We start from the raw sequence: 26,482 nt of genomic DNA, 5'->3' as shown, positions 1-26,482 counted from the left end.
CCGTTTATACATGAGGCCCCTGGTGCGCTTTATTGCAGATCAACACCCGACATTGTTCTTCCTCAGAACAGCTCTTTTAAAATTCCGTAATGTTTCCATGTTTGCTTACTTTTCCTGCCTTATATGCCCTTCTTCTAAATCTAACACCCTGCCCCTCGACTGTCTACCAGTTGGTCTCTTTTAGATTTTGACATATTTGCATCACTTGAATTGACCCGTTTTAGGTTTTCTTTACACCTTTCAGTCCACACCTTCTGATCTCTTGATCCTAATAGATGGATGACTGGTACCCCTGAATTCTGTCCTCATTATTACACAATTAAGACTCTAAACAGGCTGCTTCTTCTCTCTTTAGTGTTTAAACATTCTGTGTTAATAAAATTACACTGATGAACTCCATCTCTATTTCATAGGGATTCCCAGTTAATATTTGGATAATAAAGTCCGCCATTACTATTATATCCTAAGTAAATGAGATTTTTTTCAAATTGTTAAAAACTTGAAGATATTTTTTCAGTTTTCAGCATTTTCTGTATTGTCCTCATCACTGCATTTTCAGTTCACTGGAGACAAGCTGACAGTTAAAATATAATTACAAACTTTACAAATTACAACATGAACACACATAAGAATAAAGATTAGTTTAAACAGACATTAAACAAAGCAACTTCAACTGAGTAACATAAAAGGATCAAACAGGACACCTCCATTAATATCATTGCCGAAACGAGGCCAGTTAACAAAAGAGGAGAGGAAATCAGAAACAACAACTGTCAGCAAATCTGGAGGTTCAGCGGCCATTATGAACAGACAGACGTCAGACACGTCTGAAGTCCTCAGCTTACTGGCTCTCCACCTCCTGCTGGTCCCTCTACCGCACATGTCTGTGCTGGGCAGGCTAATCAGTCCTTTAACTCTTCAATTCCAAGGCTCCTGATAACCTCAGGTGTCCTAGTCATGGGCTACTAAACAGCTTGGCAGTGGAAAAGGGGAACAGCAGAATACTGAAATGAGAGGAGAAACAGAACAGAGAAGGTTTAGTAAGAGTTCATGGTGATTATATAACCTAACACTTTTATACAAATGACTAACAGAGATGTAATAAACACAGCTAACAGTCAGCACTACCAGCTATGCCAGGCTAAAGTGGTGAGTCCTCAGCCTGAAGGTGAAGGGGCATCTCTTATACGAGTAGGCAGATCAGATCACAGATTTGAGACCCCGCAGCATAAAGTTCAAACACCCTCTGTTGTTTTACTAATCCTTCAACTCTTTAGTAGACTGAAATATAGAGATCTTAATGTGCGCTCGGTTGTGATTTTGCAGATCATCTTCAGATACGTACAGTAAGTGGGGCCTCAGCCATTTGTTACTGTTTATGCCTGTTTGACACTCCTATCTGTATTTGGTGGTCTATAGCCCACTCCTAAAGTCAGACCTGTACCCTTGAAGCATTTGGTTGTTAATGAAATTCTACACCACCAGCACACACTGTCATTTCTAAGTCTTGTGTATCCATTTCTGTTCTTGGCCTCCCTTGGCCTTAGTCAGGTTTTCTTTCTTGTTTAAAATGCATTGCCAATTTGATTTTGACTTATTCCTTGTAGACAAGACATTTCAAAGTTACCTTTTACACTTTTATTATTCTCACTGCCTTTTCCACTTCATGATCTTCTAATCCTGGTCTTTCATAAACTCACGGACTGTTACACACTCCTGTTATTTGAGTTCTCTTTCACTCTCATTCGAGGTTTTCACTCTTTTGTAATTTACTCGTATTATAATCTTTTAATTTATTAATCTTATGTTTTTAGTTTCCAGTTCTCTAGTTTGATTCTATATTTGTTTTTTGTATTAGTATATATATTTTTTTTACTTTATTGACTTTCCTATTAATATCCACCCCAGCTTATCCCTTAGTCTTATTAATATCACTGCCTGTTTCTGATTACGAGTTTGTACACCTCGACTTCTTAAGCTCCTTGTTAAAAGTCTACGACTGACCTCCTTGTTTGCCTTCCCATAACATCAGTGGCTCCCATACCAGGGGTGCAGCTGCCATCTTCTGTAAAAATCACCCCGATGCCCCTTAGCTCTGTGCCCCTCCATCTTAAACCCAATCTGAGCCTCCTATTAAACTCTCTGATCTCTCCAGTCCTCCCAGGAGTGTCTTGTGTCACAGACAGCACTTCTGATAAGACCACCGGGTGTCTTCTCCTCCATTTTCACTCTTTTCTTACACAATTGCCAGTCTGCTCTCACTTTTGTCACTTACTGTGATGTTGACAATGACAACTGTATCTACGCCTCTCTGTAAAATAGCCAAGCCACATGCCCTCCAAACCATAAAGCAGCCCACTGTGTGCGACTCGTTTGCTCTTCATGTGTGAACTCCTAGTTAGTTAACTTTCACTTATTATTTATTTCTCTGATCCTCAATTATAATGTTAATAATAAGTTTCTTTAAGTATTTCTATTAGTGACTTCTTTGATTTATTGTCAGATTTCTCTGAGCTTATTAAACTCCTCTTCAGATTTCACTTTTTCCTGAACTCCTCAGACTCACTCGTGTCTTCTCGGCCTCAGTTATCTCACTTGACTCCGTAAAATGACCAAACACTTCACAAAGTTCTCACAAGTCTCAACTACACAATGGCCTTGTTGGCTCTTCAATTGCAGTCCTTAGCCATTCGAGGTCTCCTGGGTTTGCAGGTTTCTTCAGTTTTTGTGTGTGAAGCTCTGATATCCTGGTTGTCGATGTGATGTCCTCTAAATCTCAAGGTCTGACTCGTACACCAGTGAGCCTTCAGACTTTCTCCTTTATTTGTAGCTCTCTTCAAGCCAAACTCCATCTTGAATTGAAGTGTTAAATTAAACCTTTATTTGATTGTTTGTGTGAAATTCATATTTGTTTCATTAAATCTCTGAGTGTCACCTACTGTGTCAATATGAAGACAAGTGTGACAGAAACAGTAAGTTGTGTCATGGAATGTGAAACAAATGTGTTGAACAAATTTAATCACTCAAAATGACACCACGAGCTGAGAAAGTGGAAGAGAATTCTGATAAGACCCCCATGTGTCCTCTTGTGTGTCCAAACAGAAACAGCTGGGGGTGACACGGAGTGAAATTAGGAGGAGACTTGAACAGAAAGAGAAGAAACTGAAGGATACGACGAGGACAGTGGAGGAGATGAAGATGAGTGGAATTAAGATGACACTTCACATCAAAGAGAGGAGATAAACTAAAAGGGTTGTGAGAGTTTGTGGTGATGACGTATGAGGACAGGGAGATGGAGAAGGAGAGAAGATGGTTTATTGTGTCCTTCATGGTGTTTCACTGCTGATAGCATTTCATGTTTTAGTCATTAGGAATTCAGACCACAAGACCCTCATGTCCTCAGGTTCCTCATTCCTCCACTTAAAGGTGACTTCACTCCCCCTAACAATAACTCATAATGAAGGTTGACACTGATGTTCTGAGTTGGATCAGTCAACACAACAATCTCTAATGGACGTTCTCTGTTCATTCTGACGTCCGAGGTTCAATCCCGATGACGGGTGCAGTGGAGTGTGTACGCCTGATGAGCCCAAAATACGGCTAAACACGTGTCGCGTACTCTTTGCATTATTTGACAGTTGACTGTTTAACATTCTATGATGTGCTTCTCGCAACTGAGAGGGCACCCGTGGCGGATGTTTGCCGACTTGCTGACCAACCACACTTGTTACCTGGTAGGTAATCACCCATACAATCAGATTGTGAATCAGACTTCGAATGACCGTGTAGGTGGAAGGCTGAAATTTGGCAGGCTCATTCCTTACAGCTTACTTACAAAAGTTAGGCAGGTTTCATTTCGAAATTCTACGCGTAACAGTCATAACTGGAACCTACTTTCATTCATATATACTTCTATAGCCTGCAGCTCAGTCGCCGTGTGAGGTGGAGTTGCGTCCTGCATCATCACGCCTCCCACGTAATTGAGTGCCTGCCCATATAAGACCGTCTGTCAGCAGCTATCCAATAGACATGCTGCCGCGAAATATTCGCGGGTGAAGGACTGTGCTTATGCAAACGAAGATGAGATGGTCAGGCACAAACTCAGTGAAAGTGTGATAGAAACTTTTAAATGTCGGGTCTAACATTAAATAAAGCTGTGGACATTGCAAGATCGCACAACATAGCACAAGCACAGCTGAGAACCTTCGATGCATGTACTCCGAGCGGCTCATGTGAACTGACTTTGCAGGACTGGAAAAGGTAAACCCATGCATGCAGTGTGTGATGTCTCAGATAAAGAGGAAGATGAGCTGCTTATTGATGCAGTAAGAAAGGAACTACCCTCTAAATCTGAACAAGCCTTTGTAGACATATCAATAGGAAAGCAAGGTGTAAACCTTAAGTTTAAATTACGTTCATAGACACGCTGCCGCTAAATATTCGCAGGCAAATCCACAACTTAATACCGGGAATTCCTGTTAAACATCTTACTTTCACGAGTACCGATTTGGGTAGTGAACACTTCGATGAATGAAACTTGTTCAAAAAACGCATTACACAATTGAGAAGGCAGCAAAAGAATATGAAGCGAGTGACGCATACAAGCATATTCATAAGTGCAGCTACTGCAGAAACAAAGCACGGTGTAAACCTTAAGTTTAAATTAAGTTCATACACACGCTGCCGATGGCATTTGTCATGCCTACGACGAATACGATATTCGCAAGATACAAGTTTAATGAGAAGACGCAGGGTATAAACGAGACTTTTGATCACTTTGTAGTAGAGTTAAAATTGCTGGTGAGGGACTGTTCTTATGCAAACGAATAGGAAAGCAGGGTGTAAAGCTTAACTTTAAATTAGGTTCATATACACAGTTCCACTAGCGTTTGTCATGCCTAAGATGAATACGATATTCGCAAGATAGATCGCACAAGATTGCACAAGCACAACTGAGAAGCTTCGATGCTTGTACTCCGAGTGGCTCACGTGAACTGACTTTGTTCTGGCTTTAACTACTGTGAAATAAACAGACATAAACTGGAAGCGTGAGTCTGTGCCTTTGAAAAATCTCTAGAGAGAAACATGGTGGCAGTGTAGGTGATGGAACTACGCCGAAAGTCACTGCAGTTTAAGTTCAGGACGCGGAGACGCTAACACGAAAGGAAAATGGAGGGTCTGAGACCGCAGCTGACATTAAGCGTCGATGCTAAAGACCTGGCGAAGCCATGGAGAACATGGAAGGACGAGTTCAGATTATTCACAGAACTTGCAATGCCGGAGGCAGAGGAAAACACTAAGGTCAGATTATTCCGTTATCTTATTGGAGAAAGCGGCAGAGAATTGTGTCAGGCACTGACCGGTGATGTAAGACCTGATGAGTTAACCATGAGCTTGATGATACGCAAGTCTGATGGTGGAGTATAACTTGACAACCCAAAAATAAACGAAACTGTAGAGAGGTACAGATTTTTTTCAAGAAATCAGGCAAGGGGAGAGAATATAGACAACTACGTCACAGATCTAAGAGTGTCAGCAGGCACATGCAATTTCGGGGAGATTAAAAGTTCCCTTATACATGACGGAATTGGGAACCAGTGATGCAAGTTTAGAGAAGTGCATACAAATATGCAGAGCCACAGAACTGTTGAAGAAGAACAGCAGAACAGTCACATGGGGTTCCCTATTCTAGTCTCTCTAAACCCTCCATGCGGGAACATTGTCATAAGGCTTAACAATCCTATTGTTACACCTTCTATGTGCACCTTATTACAGAGTCTTCCTTGCTTTACCGCTGGCTGCTTCTTTTCATTCACCTTCCCAGCACTTTAATCAAACAATTTTCCTTCTCACTTTTCCACTCCTTCGCTGTCTTCTCCCTTATCGTTCAAAATACACGCCTCCTTGCCTTTAGCGATTTGGGTAGTGAACACTTCGATGAATGAAACCTGTTATCTTTACAACGGCTGACAAACACGGAATGTAACTTGAACACAATACGTCCTCCAAATACGAACCTGCTTGAAAGAAATAATGATAATCAAATCCTTGATGACAGCAACACTCATAACAGTCACAAAACAATTACATTGACAATCATGTTATGTTAATTTGAAAATGTTTCCTTTTCTTTTTCATAACTTCTTTAACACACTACTTCTCCGCTGCGAAGCGCGGGTATTTTGATAGTATATATATACTGTATGCAGCAGGGGCGTCCGGTCGCCCGTCACAATATATATATATATATTATATATATATACAGGTATATCATCCTCTTTAATAAAACCCTTGTGTGCATCCAGTGTCCGTGTGTGTGCCTTCTGGTGAAGTGCGCATGCGCAGGGCCACACAGCATGTGTTCAGTCTCTTCCTGTGCATTCCCTGTGCAGAGAGGTAGACAGATACACACACAGGCATGCGCGAGTCACACACACACACACACACACACACACACACACACAGGTGTGCGTCTCACACACACACACGAGTCACACACACACACACAGGTGCGCGCGAGTCACACACACACACACATAGGGGAGCGCACGCGTCAAACACACACGGAGGCGCGTGTCACACACACGCAGGCCCGCACGCGTCACACACACACACACACAGCGCGCATGCGTCTCACACACACACACACGAGTCACACACACACACACGGGCACGTGCGACAGACAGACAGACACACAGGTGAGAGACAGACAGACAGACACACTCACACACACACAGGTGAGAGACAGACAGACACACACACAGGCACAGAGGCGCGCGCTTAAGAGATACACACGCGAGAGACACACACACGCAGGCCCGCAAGAGAGACACACACACACAGGGGCATGTGTGCATTGTTGCAATGTTACTTTTCTTGGTTGTTTATTAAATTACAGATTTTTCAAATATTCATTTTTCCCCTGTGCTTAAAACTCATTAAAAAAGAGTTTTTAGCGAGCGGGTCATAAGGCTATAGCGCAAATTCTTGCAGTGTTAGTTTTCTGTGTTGTTCAAGGTTTTCTTAGTCTTATTCAATGTTTTTTACATTTAGTTTACTATTACGCTGTGCTTTCTATGGTATAGTTAACTATATTTGTGCTTAAAAACTTAAAAAAATATATATTTACATACAGTTCATACGGTCTGGGACAGATTAATTGTATTTACATACACTCCTATGGGGGAAATTACTTCGGTTCACGACCAAATTGGGTTTCAACCAGAGTTTTGGAACGAATTATGGTCGTGAACCGAGGTTCCATTGTATTACTGTCAGACAAAATTACAGACATTTCACGGAAATGCAAACCAGTATTACTGAGAGAGAAAATTGAAGGCACACAATACAGTGACGCATATTACAGCCACATACAAGGTCCCTTGCGATTTAATATAGAATGTTCATACAAAAATATATATATATATATATTAGAATATTAGAGTACTCTAGACAAGAACAGAGAATTGAGCCTAACAAACCTTGCCAGTCCTATACACTTAATTCTTCTAAGAAAACATAAAGTCGAGTTTTGAAAGTCCCTAAAGTCTTACTGTCTACCACACTACTTGGTCACTTTTTCCAAGTTTCTATTGTTCTTTGTGTAAAGAAAATCTTCTTAATGTTTATGCGAAATTTACCCTTAACAAGTTTCCAACTGTGTCCCTGTGTTCTTGATGAACTCATTTTAAAATACAAGTCTCGATCCACTGGACTAATTCCCTTCATAATTTTAAACACTTCAGCCATGTTACCTCTTAATCTTCTTTTAAGGCTCAGCTCTTTAAATCTTTCCTCATAACTCATCCCCTGTAGCCCTGGAATCAGCCTAGTCGCTTTTCTCTGGACCTTTTCTAGCACTGTTATGTCCTTTTTGTAGCCTAGAGATTACAACTGCACCCAGGACTCCAGATGAGGCCTCACCAATGTGTTATAATGTTTGAGCAGAATTTCCTGTGACTTGTGCTGCACTCATCAAGGCACTATATAACCTGATATTCTGTTAGACTTCTTAATGGCTTCTGAACACTGTCTGAAAGTCAATAGCTTAGAGTCCACTATGATTCCTAAATCCTTCTAATAAGGTGTATTCTTAATTTTTCCCACCATCCACTGGTTATCCTGACCTACAATTTTTACTTCCTATGTGTCTTGCTCCATATCTGCTCTATTCCTCTCTAACTGCCATTTAGCCCTACTAACATCCTTCTTACAGGTTGCCCTCATGTTCACAAACGCCTTATGATTCACAATAGAGTTATTAGTCTTAAACACCTTATCATCTGTTTTTTCCTTCGCAGCTTCTTTTTTAACTCCTTATTAACTCACTGTGGAGTTTTCTTAAATTTCCTATTAATTAATTATTAATTTCTTTTTCTTCTTCTTCTTCTTCTTCAAATTCAAACTCTCCTCTACAACATCAAAATACTGTGTAAGTGTTTTGAAACTGTTATTTTTTAAATTATGTGACTCAATTATTTTTTTTTTCTCCTATCTTAAAAGACTTCTGTGGAAATAGTGATGGGGGAAAATAAGAAGAGCTTCACTGATTTGGTTCACTACATTGAGGAATCCTACAAGAAATTGACCAAGAGAATCAGAGAACAAGAAAAAAGAGAAATGGAGAAGGCTGAAGCAGTCATGGAGCAACTGAAGAAGGAGATTGAGGAGCTGAAGAGAAAAGACGCTGAGCTGAAGGAGCTTTCAGAGACCAAGGATCATCTCCACTTCCTACAGGTGAGAGCGACACTTCACAGGGAGTCTGATCAGACTTGGGTGTTTGGGACCTGAACAATTTCAAAATCAAAAGAGCTGAGGAGTTTTTTTCATATTTCCCTAAAATTTCCTAGTTTTTTTCAAAACCCAGCTGCAGGGGATGCACAAGCCAGTGTCTTTCTTTGTGCCAGTCCCAAGCCTGGATAAATGGGGAGGGATACATCAGGAAGGGCATCTAATGTAAAATTGTGCCAAATAAATATGCGGACAACAATACAAATTTCCAAATCGGTCGAGCCCTGGGCTAACAACGACCACCACCAGTACTATTAGCCAACAGGGTGCTGGTGGAAATTGGGCTACTGTTGGCCAAAGAAGGAGAAGAAGAAGAAGAAGAAGAAGAAGGAGAAGAAGAGGGGTGAGACATGATCAGAGGCAGAAGGAGATGAGGGATGTAAAGAGAGTGGAACTGAGGGTAGGAACTTTGAATGTTGGCAGTATAACTGGTAAAGGGAGAGAGTTAGCAAATATGATTTGGATTCAAATTGTTCTATCATGGTGTGAATGGGAGGAGAAATGGAGTAGGGGTTATTCTGAAAGAACAATATGTCAAGATTGCTTTGGAGGTGAAAAGAGTGTCAGACAGAGTAATGATTATGAAGCTGGAAATTAATGGTGTGATGATGAAGGTTGTTAGCGCATATGCCCTGCAAGTTGGGTGTGCGATGGATGAGAAAGAAGATTTTTGGAGTGAGTTGGATTAAGTGATGAACCTAAGTACCTAAGGGACAGAAAGTGGTGATTGGAGCAGATTTCAATAGGACTTGTTGGTGAAGGGAACAGAGGAGACGAGGAGGTGATGGGTAGGTATGGTGTCAAGGAGAGGAATGAAGAATGTCAGAGGATAGTGGATTTTGCCAGAAGGATGGACATGGCTGTGGTGAATTCATATTTTAAGAAGAAGGAGGAACATAGGGTGACATACAAGAGTGGAGGACGATGCACACAGGTAGATTACATCCTATGCAGAAGAGAAGGAGAAGGAGATTGAAGAATGCAAAGTGGAGGCAGGGGAAAGTGTAGTTAAGCAGGCTTGGATGGTGGTTTGTAGGATGATGTTAGAGATCAAGAAGAGGAAGAGAGAGAGGGCAGAGCCAAGGATCAAATGGTGCAAGTTGAAAAAGGAAGTCTGCAAGGATGAGTTTAGGGAGAAGGTGAGACAGGCACTAGGTGGCAGTGAAGAGTTACCAGACAGTTTGGCAACTGCAGCAGGTGTAGTAAGGGAGAAAGCAAGCGATTTATATAGCACATTTTCATACAAAAAGTAGCTCAAAGTGCTTTACAAGAAGGGTGTTTGGTGTGACATCTGGAAAGAGGAAGGAGGAAAAGGAAAACTGGAGGTGGAATGGGGAAGTACAGGAGAGTATACAGAGGAAGAGGATGGCAAATAAAAAGTGTGATAGTCAGAGAGATGCAGAAAGTAGACAAGAGTACTGGGAGATAAGGCACAAGGTGAAGAGAGAGGTGGCAAATGCTAAAGAAAAGGCGTAGAATGAGTTAACTGAGATGTTGGACACTAAGGAGGGAGAAAAGGACTGTTGGGCTAGACAGAGTGACCAAGCCGGGAAAGATGTGCAGCAGGTTAGGGTAATAAAGGATAAAGATGGAAACGTGCTCACAAGTAAGGAGAGTGTGTTGAGCAGATGGAAGGAGTACTTTGAGAGGTTGTTGAATGAAGAGAACGAGAGAGAGAGAAGGTTGGATGATATGGAGATAATGAATTAGGAAATGCAACGGATTAGCATAGAGGAAATGAGGACAGCGATGAAGAGGATGAAGAATGGAAAGGCCGTTGGTCCAGATGCTCCATACCTGTGGAAGCATGGAGGTGTTTAGGAGAGATGGCAGTGGAGTTTTTATTCAGATTGTTTAATGAAATCTTGGAAAGTGAGAGGATGCCTGAGGAGTGAAGAAGAAGTGTGCCGGTGCCGTATTTAAGAATAAGGGGGATGTGCAGGACTGTAGTAACTACAGGGGGATAAAATTGATGAGCTACAGCATGACGTTATGGGAAAGAGCAGTGGAAGCTAGGTTAAGAAGTGAGGTGATGATTAGTGAGCAACAGTATAGTTTCATGCCAAGAAAGAGCACCACAGATGTGATGTTTGTTCGGAGGATATTGATGGAGAAGTATAGAGAAGGCCAGAAAGAGTTGCATTGTGTCTTTGTGGACCTGAAGAAAGCATCTGACAGGATGCCTCGAGAGGAGTTATGGTATTGTATGAGGAAGTCAGGAATGGCAGAGAAGTATGTAAGAGTTGTACAGGATATGTACGAGGAAAGTGCGACAGTGGAGAGGTCTGGTAGGAGTGACAGATGCATTCAAGGTGTAGGTGGGATTACATCAGGGATCAACTCTGAGAGAAGGTTTATGGATGTGGTGAGAGAGGACATGCAGGTGATGGGTGTGACTGAGCAAGATGACGAGGACAGAAAGATATAGAAGACGATGATCTGCTGTGGCAACCCCTAACAGGGGCAGCGGAAAGAAGAAGAAGATGCAAAACTCTGAAAGTTCCTGCCTTTCATCTACATGACATGCAGGTCAATCTACAGTTGTTTGTTTGAGGAAACAAACTTATGTGAAATGTATTCTTAATGAGAGTAATTTTAAAATGATGCCACCTGACAAAAAAGACAGCAACTCCCTTCATATCTTTACTCACTTTTGTCATGTCACTTCCTCAAGTCTCTGTCCTTTAAGTGATGACATTCAAATCCTTAAGTGTCTCCTGAAAGCTCAAACCCCTCAGTCCAGTCTTGTTTCTCTTCTTCTTCTTGACTTTCTTTTCTGCTCTTTTCTCTTTTCTCTAACACACAATAGTCCTGATGTGATCCCACAAGGGTGTTCTACTGGGCAGATTACAGAACTGTGATGAGCGCACAAAGGGCTCTCAAGTCCTTCTTATAAGTCACACACTTTCTAATTGCAGACCTTCAATTGTAAGATTGTACTGAATAGTGTATGTAACTCTTTGGATTTAATTTAATCACCAGATTTCCCCCTTGGGACAAATATACTATCTATCTATCTATCTATCTATCTATCTATCTATCTATCTATCTATCTATCTATCTATCTATCTATTATATAGTGCCTTTCATATCTATCTATCTATCTATCTATCTATCTATCTATCTATCTATCTATCTATCTATCTATCTATCTATCTATCTATCTATCTATCTATCTATCTATCTATTTAACTGTAATTAACTGTATCTGCCCCTGCCTGTTCGCTGCCCCATCAGTCCACTTATCCACAGTCTCATGACTCGCCTCTTATGGACTTCTGTGTGAAAAGCTTTTTGAAAGTCAATGCCAATGACATCTTTGGACCATTTTAATGAAACATTCTCCTATAAATAAATAATAAATGATTGAAAAGTAATCTCTCTGTCTAAACCCAAGATGACTGCCCACCACACTGATGTTTAGTTAAGAGGAGGTCCTTCTTATTAATGTTACTTTTGATTTCACCTTGTTCCTTTCTCACTCCTGATGCAGACTTTCTCATCTCGTTGTGTCCTTCCTTCTGATGGAGACTCGCTCAGCTTCACTGTCACTCCTGACTTTTCTTCTGAGGACCTGCTAAAGAAGCTGTCACATCTGAAAAAGATTTTGGAGAAGATCAGCCAGTGGGACATCCTGCCTTTGACTCCACCAGGTACTGTGACTCTTCATGTTTTGTTAAAGTCCATTAGGAGGACCAGAGGGACAATTACAGGGACAGTGAGATGCACAAAGAAGACCTGCTCTTTTACATTTATCTCTAAGCCTTTACTGTTAAGAATGTTTTCTAATGTCACCTTTAGTGACTAGCTGAGTGATATCACACTCTCATATTAAACAGAGTTCTTGAATGCTTAATGCAAATATTAGATTTCTTATTAGCAGTGTTAATGGTACAATGATACGTCTATCTGTTTTGAACATGTTGTACATTTATGAACCTCTGCTCACCTGACATGCTAGCCCTTACATTCATCTTTCTTTATATCCTTGTTCTTTGGACATTGCTGCCCTCTGGTGGACACTGAATAATATTATGTCCTGCCACAGATGTCAGACGTCAATTTATGTATATAGAGATACTTTTTCTATTTACTGTTTTAAAAGTTACTTCTTTATCTGACATTGTGATTCTTTTCATGTTCTCTGCATAACAACCAACATAAAATAAGGAACAAAGAATTGTGTTAAACTGGCAGGGCCTGCTCGGTGTACAAATGAAGAATTGTGAACTTGAAAGCAGTGACGACATAAATGAAATCGAATTGGGATCAACTTCAGTGCTTTGTAATATCATGAAATCTGAATGAGCTTCTGCTGTCTTCTCTGTCCTTTACATTCTGTCAGATGGGCTCCTCATTAAAGTTCACGTTAGTCCATTTTCCGCCATACTTTCACAGGCTCATGTGTTTTCTAAGGGTGGTGTCGTATACTCAGACTCATTACACCCAATGACACTAAAGAGAGTTTCACACAGCGAGAGTATTTATTAATATATTTTAGTGATAAAGATAAGCAAATTAGAGGAGTGCATTAGAACCCTGACCACTTCAGGTCCACCTGAACACTCCACTGAGTGCACATAACAAGTTCACAGGTGAAACACATTAACAGACTTTATAAATTATAAACTATATAATGTCTACATATTGTGATACTGTGTGTTTAAACAAAGCTGTAAGCTCAAGGAGTTCTGCACTGATGAACATAAATGGAACCTAACAATGACTGTAATGAACAGAACTGCTGAGCTGTGGCCAACTGACAACACAGGAGAGGAAAACAGAAAGTGAGGTGACAAATGTTAACAGGTCAGACATGTGCACTGTTTACTACCTGGAAGAAAAGTCTGAGATCCAATGGTGGATTGGACTGGGCAGGCTGAACTCAGTCAGTTTCTTATCATGGAGCTCTGAGATGTTGGTATCTAAAGCAGAAGTAAAGTCCACAATAGAGACCCTCGCATCTGTACTGCTGATCAAGGTGCTAGTAAATAAAGCTCAGACTCAGAGTCAATGCATCATCAACACACTGGTGGACTCTGAGTGTAGACTTGATCTGCATGGTTTGTTGTTTTATTTTAACTGCATTACATTTTTAATTGGTGTTTAAGAATTTAACATTATAAAATTACATCTTAACTAGAACTGTCAGCATTAATGTGTTAACACCTGAGCTTAATTTAAAAGCCTTGATCTATTAAGATAACACAAAGTACTGGCGAGATTCCAGAATTTACCTTCTCGTTCCTTCTCTTGTCACCCCTTTGTCATTTGAAATGCACTGATCTGCTCTCCTGCCCTCATCTCATCTCATCTGACACAGCCTGCTGCAATGTCCTCAACTGAACTTTACTTTATATGCTGTATACAAATGTTTTATCCCATACATATCACAGTCAGGAGCATTGCACTTCTCAATTCAGGCGGGATTAAGTCGTTAATGTAACAATGGAAGAGACACCTGTGATTCTTCTTTCTCGCTGAAACTTTCATTTTAACAGAAGCATTTCAGACATCTCTCTGTGTAAAATCAAAGTAGTATATATACACGACAATGAAGAGCTGGCCATGTTAAAATCTCCAGAGTCAGATAAGCTAACATGGCTGGAGAAACTACTGGAACTGTGCAGGTGAATTATGAGCTTTCAGACATCTGCTTATGGATTGTTGTGTTGTTGTTTTAGTAATTATTGAGGTGATGATAAAACGTCTCATTATTAAGCTAACTATGAACACAAAAAGGGCAGCTCTTTGTATGTGAATTATTTGCAAGGAGATCAGATCCTGAGATTTTTTATTCCTGAATGTTAATTGTTGCTTTTAGGGTTATTTTAGGTAAGTGATCACTTCTTCAAACCATTCATTATAAAGGTTGAGAACGCTGTGGCACCTAAAGCTGTAATGTAACAACAGTTGCCTTGATAACGAAAGGCCTTCTTTAACTAGACATTTATTCTAGAGCTCCTGAAACTGTAAGCATTCAAAATAAACACGATGAGTTATCACAGAAGCAACTCTCAATGCTGTGCTAAGTAATGTTATTTAATTTATAAAATCGAAACAAAATATTAACAAATACAATCAAGCAGAACTATTTGATTACAACCTGAAAATAGAATTATGATGTTGCAATTCAGATTCATTTTTTCATTTCAAAATCAGTCTTTGATGCTCCTGTTCCATACTGTTTTGTGTACCTGCATTTTTTCTTTTTTATTTTGTGCACAAAAAGAGATCTACTCTGGAATATGAAAACATGAACAAACTTGTGTGCCTTAGCAACTGGTTAAGAAGGTTAAATAACTATGACATTGGCCTTGCGCAACATTATAGACATGTCCAAAATACTGTGTGTTGTTTATCATAATGAATGGAATTTCTGAAATCCTCTGAGAATTATTTCCAGTATATCACAATACTGACATTATTATATTTATAGCTGGTGTGATGATGTTCATAGGATATCTCTCTATTATAAAAAAAAAATCCTGGAGAGAAACACAAGGGCATCGAGACGTGATCTTCACTTTAAGATCACAGAAGACATTTAAAAGAAACCGCGAGATGGCCACAGAGTGTCTAGCGGGGACCTTAAACATGAGACTTTGTGCCAAGAGATTGACCCAGGACCGCCTCGTGATGACGTGGAACGTGTGATTCTTGCAAGACACGCCCTACTTACAATCAATATCAAATAAGCCAAGAGGCAGCAAAACATTCAGTCGTCTAAAGGATTTGAGCAGACACAGATCCAGGACTCTCAGCGCATATAAATTGTATAAGGACAGTAAGTTATAAATGAAATGTTGACATCTAAGCGAAGAACAAAGCAGCACAGAAAAAACTTACTCAGAAGCGTTGGAGAGAAAAAATAGCAAAAAAGATAATGAATAATCGAGGTGCAAATTCAGAAAATAAGGAAAGTAATTATCAGCCCAGAACAAAAAAACACGTCCAATCGGGCTCAGAATTAAAAGACAGAGTAAAATACAAAGTAGAATTCATAAAGACGCTCACAAACGTTGGCGCTAAACACATGCTGAGCAAGTTAGAGATTATGAAAGCAGTGGAATTCGAAAGGCTTAACAAAAAAAACAAAAAACGGCGCTATACACATGTGGAGAACGTTAATTGATATGACAGTAGGAAAATTAGAAAATATAAAATAAGAAAGTAAAGATCACAGGAGTGCAAACAAACAAACTGCCTCATTTAACTACACACCAGTCTAACTTTAGTTTTGCACAATAATCCCTTCACTATTGCACCTTAACACCTAATTCTACTTTATTCACATAATTTTACTCATTTATTATGTTCTACTATACTGTTATCTTTCAATCTGTGACTTTTTGTTAATCTAACTGATATTCTTCTAACTTTGCACAGTTTTTGATAAGCGGATCAGGATGCATTTCACTTCGTGTTGTCCTGTATAACTATTCATGTGACAAATAAAGAAATCTGAGAATTTCAAAAATGGAGTTTACCGCACATGCATTTATTGGTTACTTTGTAAAAAAAAAAATATTAACTGCTGATGATGAAGATCGTGTTGTCTGTGCTGAAATTCCAAACAGAGAAACCTATCCTGAATTATGGTACAAAGTCATTAAATATGTCTCACTGACCTCATTAAAAAGATTCAGCGTATTGGGACTCATAAGATTACAAATATTGTTTTTACAAAAGTTCTGAAATAAAAGTGAAACTAATGAAATAGCAACAATTCAAAGAAAAAACAAAGCTTAAAAGTGTGTATCTGGAAAACCAAACACGGGGGTTGGCAAGTGAAGCGAGCAGGGGGTTAAGCCACCTAGTAATAATAAACCAAAATCAATTCAGATTAAGTGTCCATAATTACACTGTACTTACCAAGTGATTACCCGTATAATTACAGAGTAACAGGGTGTTATTACCTTGTACTTACTGTGTATTGCAGTGTAAAACTATAATAAAGTACTTCCACAGTTTTTCTAAGGAGGTATGAATATAAATTGTGGAATAACAATAACAGTTAAGTGGTTAACCACAGCATTACACAGTAAGTACTGGTAATAACACTGTAATTATTTTGTGAAATATGTACCATAATGTGCGATTAATCATAAATAATTTCATCAACAAAGTTCAATTAAACGCAATTTAAAAAATCAATCTACTGACAGCCGTAATTTTAACATTTTCCTTTCTTTTCTTTTCTTTTCTTTTCTTTGTATTTTCAGGTCGTGAAGCTCCAGTCTTCACCCTACAGCCTCCTGAACCTCAGAGCAGAGAGGAGTTTTTACAATGTGAGTCTGTCAATTCATGGACTTTATCATCATTTTGCTTTTAATATCTCAGGCCAGGCTTATGATATGAAAAAATTATGTGAGTGAGGTGGGACTGATGAACTCAAAGTGACGGGGTCCTGTGACTGGTGCATTATGGGATATTGACATTCAGGACAGGGAAGCACCAAAGCAGCTTTTAGACTTGAGTATCTTAAGTGTCAAGTGAACTTATGGGAAATAAAGAAATCCTGCCAACTACGCCGTATCCACCTTTAAAAATAGTCTGACCTCCACTGTCCTTTGTCTTTTTTCTATTGTCTCATTTTTTTCTTGGCTGTTTTCTTTTTCTGTATTCCAGTATGTCCTTTGTGATGTTTTTCTACTTCAGTCATTCCCTTATAATACCAATAATTATAATTCATTTATACATCACATGGCATTCAATGAAAACAGCTCAGTGTATTTCACACAAAAACACAATGTCCACCACCATTAACACATACATGTACAGTATATGGATTTACAGACACAGCGAAAATATTGGATTAATAAAGAATCACAAAATTTTGTGAAATAAGTTAAAGCTGACAAAGGTACTCAGTATCTGCCATTCTTTTCTCCATAGAGCAGAAACTTAGTTATTTATTTATGACTTTTTAACACATTGTAAGAATTAAACCAAAAGAAGACGGCTTGGAAAATTTTGTTGAAACCATTGGATATTAAAACACATCATTGAATAAGAATCAGTCCACTATGAGAATCACAGGGGTCTTCAGTCACTCAGCCCTCACAAAGCTTTGCTGAGTCATTGTGTGCATCACACTGGACATGGATAAGAGAAGAGGAGGAAAGGAAGAAGGTCACAGCCCAGCATGGTGACGGTAAAGGCTACAAGGCCATCTCCAGAGAGCTTCATGTTCCTGTGGTCTCAGTAACTAACATCAAGAAGTTTAAGGTCCATTGGACTGTAGCCAAACACACTGAATGCTGCTGCAGATGAAAAATGGACCCCCAATTGAACAGAAGGAGAGCTTCATTGGTGGAGAAAGAACCAAGGCAAACATCAGAACAGATTCAGGCTGAATAAATAACTGACTAGAGTTTCCTAAAACACATGTTGACAAGCCACAGTGCTGGAGAAGTTCCTTTGGACTGATGAAACTAAACAAGATCTTTAGAGTAAGTCACAGCAACTCTGTGTCCACAGAAGACTAAACAAGTGCTCAAAGAAAAAACACAAACATGGAGGAGGCTCATTAATGTTAGAGGGGTACTGTGCTGAATCTGTGCAGGGCACAATACAATGAGAAGATCATCAAGTTATTCTGGAGCAAATGTCACAAAGCTCTGTCTGAAGTGCAGATCATGGATCCTCCAGAACATACAAATAAGACCACCCAAATATGGTGGAAATCACATTGCAATGTTCTGAAGTGGTCCACTATGAGTCCTAAAATGAATACAAGTCAACATCCATGAGAAGAGCTGGAAGTTACATTTGGGAGAAGAAGTCCATCGAAGCTCAAGAAGAGTGGGCTGAGTGGGCAGTGAGAGGAGTAGATCTCATCCGGAGCTGCAGGAAGCACTTGATGGCAGGTCTCATCTGAAGACAGTCAGTTAGAGAACATTAGGTGAGGCTCCCGATAATCGTATTCACACCATTGTCATTTTTTTTTTATTGTATACGTTTGAAATTAAAGCAAAGAGTCCGCAATGTACAAAAAAGAATGGTGGATGACAATCACTGTGCTCAGTTTACACTTATTTGAAAGAAAATTAAGATTCTTGTTTAAAAAGTAGACAAGGACAAAAACTACTGGGGGCATGTCAGTGACACAAACAGTAGAGAGATAGACGTGACCGGTGACATATAAAGATATCAATAGGAATCATTCAGGCCAGCAGACCATCATGGCCGTGGTGGGTTTACATTGAAGTGATTTTAACACAAACTCTTGGATCCTTCAGCTCTGAGGTGGTTTTATCAGCAGCCACTTCTTCACAAAGCCTCTCCCCTCATCTCCCTTTTCTATGAAGGAATACGACGACGTCAGGAAGTTGTTCACAACACAGAAGTGGAAGAAGTCAGCTGGCCCTGACTCTGTCTCACCTGACACAATCAAACCTGTTCAGGCCACTTGCTCCTCACTTCACAGACATCTTTAACTCGTCTCTTGCTCCGTTCACTCTATCTGCTTTAAATCTTCTGTTCCTGTTCCTAAAAGTGATAAAATAAGGTTTCCTTACTGATCACAGGCCTATTGCTCTTACATCAATTTTAATGTAAATATTTTCTACATTTTCTTCTAAGCCATCTAAAGTCTGTCACTGCTACAGATCTCGACCCTCTACAGTTGACATATCGAGCACAAAGATCTGTGGATGATGCCATCAACATGGGCCTTCACTGTGTGCTCGAGCACCAGGACTGTAAAGGAACTTCTGCCAGAATCCTGTTTGTAGACGTCAGCTCAGCTTCTAACACCATTGGCCCTGCGCTGTTGATAACTAACCTTCTACGCTCTGAACTGAATCATTCCATCTGTGACTGGATTTACAGTTTTCTGATTAACCTGAAACAATATGTTTGTGTGGACTCCCACCTCTCTGATTGTCACTGTAGCAGCACAGGTGCCCCTCAAGGCTGTGGACGGCCCCCCTACTTTACTCCTTCTACCCCAATGACTGCAGGTCCACTGATCTTCAGTTAAATCATTAAGTTCACTGATGACACCACCATTATTGGTCTAATTACTAACAGCAATGAAGCACCTTCTAGAAAAGAGAGATCTCGTCTTGTGTCTTGGTGACCATCAACACCCTGCTGCTCAAGACCCCCGAGACAGTGGAAATGGCCATTGACTTTCACAAACAGCAGTCAAAACCTCTGACACTAGAAATGAATGATTCAGCAGTCAATATGGTGGACTTCTTCAAAGTTCTGAGCACAACAATCACAAACACTCTCAGCTGGGACATGAACACCACCACATCACTAAGAAGGCACAGCGGTGATTGGACTTCTTACGCCAGATAAAGAAATTAAATATTTCACAGCCAATCCTCGTTCAGTTTCACAAAGCCGTAATTGAAAGTGTAATCACATTCTCCATTGGTGTCTGGTTTGGCTCACCAATGTCACACTCCATAAATAAATGAGAGCGTGTGGTGAGGTCCGCAGTGCTCCTCATCTGTGCAGACCTGTCGACATCTCGTGTCACTAACTGTGTCATAAGGACCACCACACTCATCTCAGCAGCTCATCACTTCTTCACACAAACTCCCAAACGCTTCAGTCAATTGAAACTCAAACTAACAGACACCTCCAGAGTTTCTTAGCCAGAGCGACAGCCTCTCCCAGCAGTGACTTAGCCGTCTTCTGTGTGTGTTCATGTGTTCTGTCAGAGACTGTGTGAAGGTGTGTGTGTGTACAGTGTGAGGACATGTGTGTGTGACACGGCAATAAACACACACTCTCACTCTCATTGGCACATCACTATCGGCACATCTCCTTTATAATTGGATTATTCTACCACTTGGTTTGAAGTTTGTCTTTTTAACTTCAGCTCTTTCTGTTATTTGTCTGTGATGTTGTGTTCTGTTATAAGGAGCTCCAAATCTACCAAGTCAGATTCCTGCACATGAAGTACTGGAGAATAAAAGGGATTTGGATTTATTGTGATTCAAGAATTTCATTTTAAATCCCCACAGATTCTGTCCAATCAAATGAGCTCTTTACTATTATTGTCTCATCAGCGCAGCTCCTGATTGGTTCTTGTTAATTGTCTGTGTTGTGCTCCGCCCACAGTCCCGTTACACACTCCCAGATTTCCTCACTCGTTTTCTTTTCTCTCCTTTCAGACTTCTGTCCCATCACACTGGACATCAACACGGCACACAGAGACCTCCATCTGTCTGAAGGGAACAAGAAGGTGACATGGGAGGGCACATGGACTAGATATCCTGATCATCCTGACAGATTTGAATGCTGGGAACAAGTTCTGTGCAGAGAGGCTCTGACTGGGACTCGCTGTTACTGGGAGGTGGAGTGCATGGAGATTGGAGTCGCATATAAAGGAATGAGCAGGAAAAGATGGAGCTGGGCATGTAGCCTTGGAAACAACAAGAAGTCCTGGTGTTTGTGGTGGTCTCATTCCCAGTACTCTGTGCGTCACAATAAACAGGGGACTGTAATCAGCGCCCCCTATAGCCCCAGAATAGGTGTGTATCTGGACTGGCCTGCTGGCTCTCTGTCATTTTATAGCGTCTCACACACAATGACCCTCCTGCACAGGTCCAACACCTCCTTCACTGAGCCCCTCTATCCAGGGTTTTATCTTAGTCATAACTCCAGTGTAACAATCAGCCATCTGACACCATGTGACCACTGACCAGTACCCTCCACTGGTCACTTGATGTCCTCACAAATGCAGGTCCTCTTTGTGTTGGGTTGGAGGGCAGCACCTCTGTGATTGAATTTGTGGATGAGAATGCGGGGTGAGTGCGGCTGTCAGGGTCTCCATTATTATTGGGTTTGATTAGCCAATCAGATGTGTGTGTCATATTGAGGGGCGGTGACACCTCAGACCTACAAATACCAGTCTGACTAGCAGGGGTCACTGTTGACTCACAGCCACATATCTTTCAAGCTGACACCCCAACAACTACTGAGGCCCCCAAGTGTCACTGAATGTCACCTGTTAAGTAGGACAGCCGTGTGGTCCTGCTGGATCAGCACAACTGAAAGGCACTATACAGACTCAGTATGGAAAGCTCTTGAATAGTGACTATATGTAGGAGCAGAGAGTGAGAGATGGGACTGGAGTGTTGTCCACTCACCAGACATTTTGTGACCCTCCATTGGTCACACAAAGGGTCCTTCACTTCAAAATGAATTCATTGTGAATGTCTAAAGATGAGGACTCATCGGTCAGTCAGATGTCAGCCATACTGACAGAGTTTGGTGTTTTAGTTGATGTCACATTAAAGTTTAAACTGCACCTCCTCCTTGTCCCCAGATTTGTCACTCTTGGTACCCTGAAAGCTCCAACATGAAACATGAAAGGAGAGAATGAGAAACAATCAGAGAGTCAGATGAATGGAGACTTTAACAGGAGGACTGAGGGGTGGGACTGAAGTGCAGTGGCGCCCTCTAGTGGACACCCACCATATTACACACATGGGAAAGGTCAGCAGTGAAGGGGAGAAAAGAATAGAGTGCAGTGTAAAAGAAATAAGAATAAAGTAAAACACAAGAATAAAACACCAGAAAAAAAAACTTTAAATATTATATCTAAAACTAATTAAGATTTAAATGAATTAAGAGCAAAATAAGGGTGACATGATCACACAGTCACATGACCTTCAGAGCTGACAGGTGAGCTGCCAAACTGCCCCCTCTAGTGGCCACTCTCAGTATTAAATGAATGTCAAGGCTGAGGGGGAGGAGATTTCTTAATATTGTCATTACCTTTAAGGACAGTGCAGCTTTGTTAGGATATGGAAGATTCTCTATGGGAAAAAAAACATTTATTTGAATTAATCTTTGTAATAATGGTTATGTATTAAGAAAATACAAATCTAATAATTGTTTTCATTTTGTATAATAAACTTCCAATGGTGTTTGGAGAATAAACAATAAGAATGACTGACATTTGTCAAATCTGCTCATCTGTGACCTTCTGACTTGTCACCAACTCTGGTCACATCTCCTGTGTTGTCTGATCTGAATATTTAACACTCTGTATTGATGGTACATTTCTTATTAATATTAATATATTTCTTCAATATTAAATGAATGGCAAGGCTGAGGGGGAGGAAAGATTTGGGTTTGATCAAATGGATATTTAGTGAAGATTTCTTAATATTGTCATTACCTTTAAGGACAGTGCAGCTTTGTTAGGTTATGGACGATTCTCGTCATAAAACCCTTTGCCAGATTAAATGGTGACCTCTATCGGCAGAACATTAGAAACCACTTGTGGAACTTTTTCTTAAATACTTCCAGATGAAAGTTCATGCTTCGTTATTTTTTCGTAGATTTTTTTACTTAGTGCACATTGTAAGATCAGTTTGTCTTTTTTCCATTTAACCTGAGCCATTAATGCTGTGCGTCCTTGCGGAAAAGTAAGTTTATTCTAGATAATTTAATATAAAGAGGTTCAAATGTTTGTTAACGTTAGACGTTCAGAATAGTTAAAATGTGTACTTGAATGTAATGTTGTGACTGAGCGTATGTATTTAACTTTATTTACAGACTACAGCAACAGGAATTAAAGTCTTTCCTGAGTTCAAACTGCGTTTGAAGTGATTTCTTACTTCTATATCACCTGGAAGGGGGAGTTTACAGCAGTCAAGTTGTGCAGCTGTGGAGTTAATAGCAGCACCTCCCGCGGCCAGACCTCTTATCGGGTCTTCTGCCTTTTGGATTTCATCTCACCCGCATTTCCTGCACCAGCCTAACATACTGAGGCCAGCCGTCACTTACAGAGGGTTTGAGTTTTTCAGTTGAGACCGGGGCTGCCAGTTTGTGTGACTTTTGACAAATCAATAGATTTCAAATAAACATCCATTGCCTCTGTCGACGGGTGTTCTTCGGAAGTGAAATGTTCAGAGTAGTGATGGGCTGTTCGATACTGAAATGTCAACACCGTGTCGAGCTTTCGAAGCGCTGCTCTTGTTTCAAATGTGCCCGTCACGTGATTTTGAGGCACGGTAGCGTCATGACGTCATTGATATCTGTGCAGTCAGCTGCCGATTTGGTAGAAGCATTCACTTGCAGAGCCAAAGCACCTAACGTCACCGCAGTTGTAGACCCGCAGTTACAGACCTGGGGCCTCATGTATAACGCCGTGCATTGAACTTGCACTATAACATGGCGTAAGCACAAAAGCCGAAATGTGCTTACGTACAGAAAAATCCAGATGCCGGAATCTGTGCGTACTCCAACTTCCACGTTCTTCCACTACATAAATCCCGATCAGCATGAAAAGTAACGTTCGTGCACGCACCTTCTGTCCCACCCCAACTCCTCACAGAATTACGCCTTGTTGAATATGCAAATCAATATAAATCGCCCTTAAGCTCAGCCTTCTGTGAAAAGACAATGGGAGAAGCACGGGGGAAAATATAAGAATTTCAGTGAATACCAAGTGGAGGCAAAGGAAAAACATACAATTTGTTCAAATAAACTGTAGTATAATCAACAAAAGGAAGTTGATCGAGTGACATAGCGTGTTGGAGAAACTTGAAAGCTCACATTCACAAAATCGCACAGTGCCGGAAATAAAAACGAAGTCACATATCAAAGTCGCCGTGAAAAGAAGAGTTGTAGCCCACTGTCTGAGTGTCATATGAAAGTTTATTAGGGTACAGAGAAAAAAGGCACACGGTGGGGAAAAAGCACGAAATGTCAACTTTAATCTCGACATTTCCACTTTAATCACGTAGTTTATTTTATCATTAAAGTAGAACATCATAAACTTCATCTTAAAATCGTTTAATTAACCAGTTTCTCAAATCACATTGTAATTAAAGTAGCACGTTAAATGCTTTGTTTTGTATTTGATCTTCTACTCGTATGTGCTCTATGTGTGTGAATCACTACTTGCTTCTTAAACCGGCTCTCTTCCTCCAACTGGACACAGAGTCCATTACATTCGTAATATTACAGCTCTCTGAATAACTAAAATACTGAGATGTATACGTGATATCATTTTTATGATGATAGGAGTTAAAGCACATTATTAAACATGTGTTTCACTTGGATGAAATAATTTATTGCAGCAGTACAATCAGGGGCAGCTCTAGGCTTGTGGTGGCACTGGGCAGAGGAAGAATCGGTGGCTCCTTCGCCCGCCCGTCAGTAAGGTAGCTTATCACGGTGGATGGCCTCGTCCGTTGCAGACAGTGCATAGCCGCCTCGTGCTCATGACACAAGCATTTAACTTTTGTCGAAATTTGTCGCTGCATTTTTAGCTGTGTTGTTATTTTCTCTTTCTGTTTTATATTCAATATATATTGGCGTAGCCGTCACTGCAGTCAGTGCTTTTCTTTCCCCAAGTAACCGATCGCCATACAATCAGCTCTGTAATAGAAGTTAAGCCATCTGTAAGCTTAGCGCCGATTCTTCAAAACGTTTAAGGAACATTGAAATATCTTCGTAGTACGTGTTTAATTATTCTATCCTTCACGACACTCCCAGTGAAGAATATAGATTATTTAAATGAAGTTAAAGTTTTATCTGTATAATTTAATAAACATTTTGCTGCATTTCACCTTAAAAATGATATTGTCATCATATGTAAATACGCGCTTTATAAAGTGACTCAGGTTGTGAGATATTATAACTGTAGTGCAAGTTTACAGTGAGGTGATTGTACTTATAAGTCCTAACAGTTCTACAAGGAGCACTTGATTGAGTGCATTTAAAGTTCTTGGGATGAAACTGTGTCTGAATGACGAGGTCCGTATAGGAAAGGCTTTGAAACATTTTGTCATGGCTGAGACAGCGTGTCCTTAAAGCTGTATACTGATAATTCTCTTTCCGATCAGCTGCTGCTGTGATTCACACTCAGATACAGTGATATAAATACTCCGAGTCATGCAGTGAGAGTAATATGGAAAAAGATGATCCGCTGTGTCAACTCCTAACAGGAGGAGCTGAAAGAAGAAGAAGAAGAAGAAGAAGAAGAAGAAGAAGAAGAAGAAGAAGAAGAAGAAGGTGCAGTGAGAGTAACAACGCTAAAGCAGTTATGGTATTTGGAATACTATGGCTATTCCCTCTACCATTATATTGTTACAAGTTAATTACAATCAGATGCGTTACACTAATAAACAATATGCGGTTAGTTTCAGTGTATTTATAAAGCTGCGTCAGGAAAATAAGGAGTAACCACACAGGAACAGTAGCATTGCTTTGACGCTTGGTGCCGCCAGTCTGCAAAACTGAGTGGAGAACTTACATAAAACAAGGTATGAGATACTGTGGAAAAGTGCATGGCTTTACGCCAAGTGTAGGTTTTATACATCACGATTTGAACGTGGAAAAGTTCTTACGCAACATTTCTGTGTTTACGCAACATTTATACATGAGGCCCCCGGTGTTCTAACGAAACATCCTACCCATTGAAATGATCTACTCACTGATACTACGCATGCGCAGACCAAAATTACGCAACTTAGCCTTACTACATGAATGCATTTATTACAGTTTACTGCATAGGTATTTACTATCAACATTTTATAAGTTGTATATTTTGCATGTGTGACTTTTAATCTTGTACAGGCCATTGTATCCATGCACGAGTAATGACCTTCTTGTGAAATCTTTGCATCAGGCTGTGTCTCTTTCGGGCATTAAATGATGCATATTGAGTAAATTGAGAAATGTTAACAGTTCCATAAATTTGATAGA

General features: G+C 40.2%; 1 protein-coding gene across 1 annotated transcript in view; it reads left to right on the top strand.

Moving 5' to 3' along the window:
• LOC120529047 (tripartite motif-containing protein 16-like) overlaps positions 1-23,529 on the top strand; it is a 44,097-nt gene extending 20,568 nt beyond the window's left edge. The window contains exons 3-7 of the mRNA XM_039753108.1: positions 8,504-8,737; positions 12,285-12,444; positions 17,017-17,082; positions 20,929-20,960; positions 23,404-23,529. Coding sequence (XP_039609042.1) covers positions 8,504-8,737; positions 12,285-12,444; positions 17,017-17,082; positions 20,929-20,960; positions 23,404-23,529 — 618 coding nt within the window. The remainder of the gene's footprint in view (positions 1-8,503; positions 8,738-12,284; positions 12,445-17,016; positions 17,083-20,928; positions 20,961-23,403) is intronic.
• The last annotated feature ends 2,953 nt before the right edge of the window (positions 23,530-26,482 follow it).

This window comes from Polypterus senegalus, chromosome 4 (genome assembly GCF_016835505.1).
Source record: "Polypterus senegalus isolate Bchr_013 chromosome 4, ASM1683550v1, whole genome shotgun sequence".
NCBI classification, from domain to species: domain Eukaryota; kingdom Metazoa; phylum Chordata; class Cladistia; order Polypteriformes; family Polypteridae; genus Polypterus; species Polypterus senegalus.
Note: the sequence above shows the minus strand (reverse complement) of the source record. Positions and strands in the feature narration are given on the sequence as shown.